The sequence below is a fragment of the Lactuca virosa genome, chromosome 4 (assembly GCF_052849685.1).
Source record: "Lactuca virosa cultivar CGN04683 chromosome 4, Lactuca_virosa_CGN04683_v6, whole genome shotgun sequence".
Taxonomy (NCBI): Eukaryota; Viridiplantae; Streptophyta; class Magnoliopsida; order Asterales; family Asteraceae; genus Lactuca; species Lactuca virosa.
The window spans coordinates 405,551,290-405,556,425 of NC_136429.1; the positions used below are offsets into that span (position 1 = coordinate 405,551,290).

The 5,136-nt window shown below is 33.0% G+C and overlaps 1 protein-coding gene and 1 pseudogene across 1 annotated transcript; both read right to left on the reverse strand.

The window, feature by feature from the left end:
- Positions 1-807: 807 nt before the first annotated feature.
- LOC145106501 (T-complex protein 1 subunit zeta 2-like) lies at positions 808-1,579 on the reverse strand. Its single transcript, XM_079043463.1, has 4 exons — positions 1,562-1,579; positions 1,294-1,401; positions 1,101-1,213; positions 808-987 (listed from the first exon to the last, which is right to left on the reverse strand). The coding sequence occupies exons 1-4, from the start codon at positions 1,577-1,579 to the stop codon at positions 921-923; spliced, it is 306 nt and encodes a 101-aa protein (XP_078899589.1). The 3' UTR covers positions 808-920.
- Positions 1,580-2,514: 935 nt separating this feature from the next.
- LOC145106502 (outer envelope pore protein 21B, chloroplastic-like) lies at positions 2,515-4,255 on the reverse strand (annotated as a pseudogene).
- Between the last annotated feature and the right edge of the window lie 881 nt (positions 4,256-5,136).

Sequence of the window (5,136 nt, forward strand, 5' to 3'; positions counted from 1 at the left end):
TATCAAAGGGCCTTAGGCCTAGCGCTAAAGAATGACTCTTTCAAATGAGAGGTCATAATGCTCGTGATAGAACTTAGCACAAATAAAAAATGGTTGGATAGTTAAACGCATGACAAATATAATGATTTTTATGCTATTAACCCTTAAAATGTTTACTAAAAGTCTAAAAACATCTAAAAATATGCATAATTAAATCTATTGCAATCAACAATGTGTTAGACTATTTTTTGTGTACCTATAGCAAATTAGCAACACATAAAAAACAATTTAGTTAAATGTTGTCCATAGTGTACTTCCCTATTACCACACATAATTAAATATATAATTGTTTATCAAAGAGTTATTTACATATATAATTTAACTGAAATAAATACTAATGACATTGAATATTTGTATTATTTTATGAGATCTCTTATTTTCGACGTATTTACATCTGATTTATGGTATGGGGCATTTGTTTTTTGTTTTTTTTTTTTGGAACAACAATGGCATGTGGCATTATTTTACGATTTCTCATTACATCGACTACAAAAGCATTTACTTTATTGATGAACCATATTTACACTTCGAAAATAAGTTTTATAAAGTAAAAAGCCTAAACAGTGTGGAGTCATACATCCATGAATCCAGCCATGGCAAACCAACATTTCTAACACATATCAAATTAACAAATTTCACTACAAATAACAGTGTGGAGTCATACATCCAGGAATCTATGCATTGTGGTAATAAATAACAAATCTACCACGAAACACTCTGCATACTTATTGAACAAATTTCACTACAAAAATATTTTCCCAACTTTTTTGCAATGTCAATGTAGCTACCAAAAACATGCTCAAACCCTATTAAAAAACAAGATAATTTCACATTTTAAATTTCTTTGTGCTTGATCTAAACAAACAAACACCTTAAGTTGGCTATCTTATGTTACGCCATGCACGGATAACTTCGTCCACAAGTAACAGCTGTGATGCAATCACCGGTCTACAAAAAAAATGGTAAGCTATATATTTATTCTCTTTTTTTTTTACATTTAATTTAAGAAAAGGAAAATAAGAAATTAGCAAAAGTTTTTATAGGTATTTGCATATGCTGACTTGATGATTTGGAGTTTGACAGCGTAATTGTCGAAAATGCCCTCCATCTGAGGGTCAATTGGATCACCTGTCTGTTGATTTAATCCAACAACATTCCCATTATCATGCTCCCCCTAATCAAATTAAGTAAGAGACTTTATTATATGAAAAGAAAGGAAAAAAGAAAAGAGACCAAGGGTATAATGGGAATTACAGTCAAAGAAATTATGACGTCTTGTGTATCAAGTCCAGAATTTTTAGCAAGTGTCTTTGGCACAATAAGAAGAGCATCCACAAAAGCTTGAACACCAAGTTGAGCACGCTAAAATAACCACCAAAAATTTATAAAACTAATTAACATTTGGTTCACATGGATTAAAAAAGCTACAAATGATGAGAAGAAATTGTCCAATTTACCCCTTTAACAGTTTTCTTCACCCTGAAATTTATCAAATGCTGTCTGGCAGCAACCTCGAAAGCACCGGCACCCTGAAATACATATTTTAAATAATAAATATGTTAGAAAATATAATGTTGCATATATAAAGCTCAATTTAATTAAAGTCAAAAAGTCAACGGGTGTTCTTACTCTAACAACTGCCTCATCTTCAATGGTGTTTTTTACTGATCGCAGGCCATCTCTAACAACATCCTTGATTTGTGAAATTGTGTGGTCATTTGGTCCTTTAATAATAATAGAAAATAAAACAATTATAACCATTAAAAATACAAAATTGAATTAAGATTTTTCAAATAAAAAAAATGAAAATTTTAATTACCTTTAATTAAGATTGTGCAAGAGTTTGGATGCCTTACATTCTCAATAAAAAATGAAAATTATCAAACAACTCTTTTGTGAGCAACTGGCCGGCCCTAGAATTACGTGAACCCAATATTTGAGCACATAAAAGAACCGCTTGAACATCTTGGAGCTTATTCGTTTCATTCGCAGATGAGTCAGCATTGAACAGGATCTTCTGGATTTTTGATATGATAATGTTTAATGCATCCTCTGGGTCATCAGCTAAAAGAGGATCCAAACCTTCTAAATCAATGTGTTCTGAAATTGCCCAAATAAGTCGGGCAGCAATACTAGGAGTATTCACCTGCCCAAATACACATTCACATAAAAAAAATCCATAATTTCTAAACATTCAGTCACAAACCTCAAGCAGATCATTGACAAGCTGTCTTTGCAAATTTTGTAAACGGGTTTCGTTAAATATTTGATCTTGAGATGCCCCGTCTTTGACTCGTTTGACCCCACCCCTGGTATCAAATATATGGCAAAGTCTGACCAGTAACTTTAAGTAACAATCAACAGCATAAGCTCGACCCTCACTTTTTTTGTATTTTTTTTTCTAATTTAATTTAATTACTATATTTTAATAAATATATTTTTTCTATTTACTTTTTGTAATTTAATTTAATTACTTTATTTTAATAAACAAATATTTTTCTGAAAATCAAGAATGTTCCAAACCAATTCAGCTGCTCCACTTGGTGTGGGCTGTAAAAAAATAAAAAGTAAGTAAATTAACTAAATTATAGTTTAGTTTTTTGATAATAATAATAATAATAATAATAATAATAATAATAATAATAATAAGTCATACTCGTTTAAATTCTTTGTCAAGATCACAATGCCCTTTCACAACAAAATTGACAGCTCCATCAGGTGTTAGTGGCCCAATGGGAATGACTTTTTTTCATGCATGGTGTAATGGAGTTTTTCACGTCTATCATATTGTAATCCTGCTCCTATTTTTGCAGAAAGCTATATATAATATATGGGGAATAAAAAGAAAGATAAATATTTATTAATTACTACAATTAGTTGTGAAATTTTAATATAAAGAAAAGGTAACTTACTTCTGGAGGAAAGTATCTAAGGATTGCGCTGAAAAAAGTTGGAACACCAATTCTTGTATCAAGTTCTCCATGAAGCTGCAAATGTCAACAAGTACACAATATATACCAAGTCATCAAATGATCCAACTATATATAAGAATGCTCAATACACCATTAGATACTTAAATAATTTGGTTTGATCTCTTATGACATGTTTTAATCATCTGATTGTGATTATTATGTATCAAATAGATCACTTCTGAGAAGCCATCTAAAGCTAAATACTTTCATAAACTACAAGGTAGCAATTTCTACATGAATGTCTTCAAAATTGATACACTAAGGGGAAATACAAACGCTAATGCTTTTTGGGCAAAAAGCTAGTTCGGGACCTTTGAATGGGTTGCTAAATTCGAAACCTAATCATAAAGCAACAGGTCTTAAAGCCTTTCTCCCAAATGGACATGAATGTAGCACAATTCAAGAGCTAATTCAATTAACATCAGCGTAAATTCTCAAAAACAAACATAGTTAAACTAAAAATTACTGCACTATTTAAAAAAACGGTGAAGAACGTAATGAATCCCCAATGAAAAAACATAAAATCATCTAGGTTTCAGACCGAGAAATCAATTTGTTTTTCAAAGAAGCAATAGATACTGAAATTGGAAGAATAAGAAGAATATAGTTGTGGTGCGTTTGATGTGGAGTACCTGAAGTCGAGTATTGGGATCGATACCTAAATTCTCAAAAACAGCCAAAAACCACCAAATCTCTTTCTCTCTCTACTCGTTAGGGTGCTGGCGAGCCATAGCTGGCGACTCCCTTGGCGTAAACAAGGGAGTGGTGCTCAGCGCCCTTGGCGACCGGTGACGACCTCCTTAGCGAGGCCCATTCCCTTTAGCCTATATGTAATTTTATATATGTCATGGTTGTACATTTTACCCAAAGAGAACACCAGTTCCTGTCATATTTTTTTCACTACCTTCACAAAACAAACAACAAAATTCCATGGGTTCTGATTTGAAACCCATATAGATGAAAAGATTAAAAATAAAATAACATGTTCGATTTGAATGTGAGAAACGCCAATCCCCTGTTCAATTTGAATCTTAGAAACGTCAAAATCCCCTGGAGAAACATGAAATACATTCAATTGACATGAACCAAATAAGAAAAACGTAAAAACCCTAAACTGGCTTTGTCTTCAAAAAACAAAAAAAATAAATATACAACTTACTTGTGTAGATCGACCGGGGAAGATATTTAATCGTGAGATGATGTATTCTACAACAGGCGGCGATGGTCTTTTTGTTTTTTCCCATGTATCTTTCCTGTTTCTATAGTAGAGAAAGAGAGCGTCAAATAAATGGTGTGTGGTTAATAATTTACAGATATATAGAAGAAGAAACCGAGGGAGGCGTAGTAGAAGTGAAAAAGGCGACATCGATGGATGGTGGTCGTCGTTCAAGAATACAAATTACCACAAAATCAGATTAACAATACAAACAAATTACCACAAAATCATATTAACAGTACAAACAATAAGACCTATGATCAATTTCAAGAAAAAATGAAGAGAAAGAAATATGGGATCGATTATGAGAAGAGGTCCATTATCGATTTCAAAAAAGTCAGACTTGTGATTGTTTCTTGTGCGAGGTATGAAAATCAATGAAGGGGTCGTCGATCGATTGAAGAAAGAAGGGTCGCTCAGTCCGTATCCGTCGCTGCTTGCTGGTCGCTTCTTGCTGTTGCTGGTCATCGCACGCAGGCTCGTAGGTTGCTATTGATCGACTTCGATGAAAATTGAAAATCAATGATGAAAACGATCAAAATTTGATTTTCTTGGAATATTCATTTGAGTTTGAGTATAGAGGAAATATGTCGGCCGGAAGTAACCTAGAAGACACAAAGTAACCTCTTAAGGGAAGTAGGAGGCGGCACAATGCTTCTGACCAGTTACCTAGGGTTTAGAATGAGAGAGAATGAGGTATACAATCTTGAATGGGGCGAGTTAAAAGTGATACAGAGGAAATGAGACGCCATCCGATTTCAAAAAAATTGAATTGCCCTCTTAGAATTCAACCCTATATTAAAATTAAAATGCCGCCCAAACTCTCTATTTTGATTGGTTGTAAACAAATCACACAGATCACCATTGATAGAATCATCACCGTCCAATGTAGATTCAACGGTCCAGATC

Bases quoted from the DNA above. Each gene is read 5' to 3' on its own strand.
- LOC145106501 (XM_079043463.1), bottom strand. The intron at 1,214-1,293 runs GTAATTCCCATT...TAATTTGATTAG, and splicing joins ACGTCATAATTTCTTTGACT to GGGGAGCATGATAATGGGAA. The intron at 988-1,100 runs GTCAGCATATGC...TTTTTTTTGTAG, and splicing joins GTCAAACTCCAAATCATCAA to ACCGGTGATTGCATCACAGC.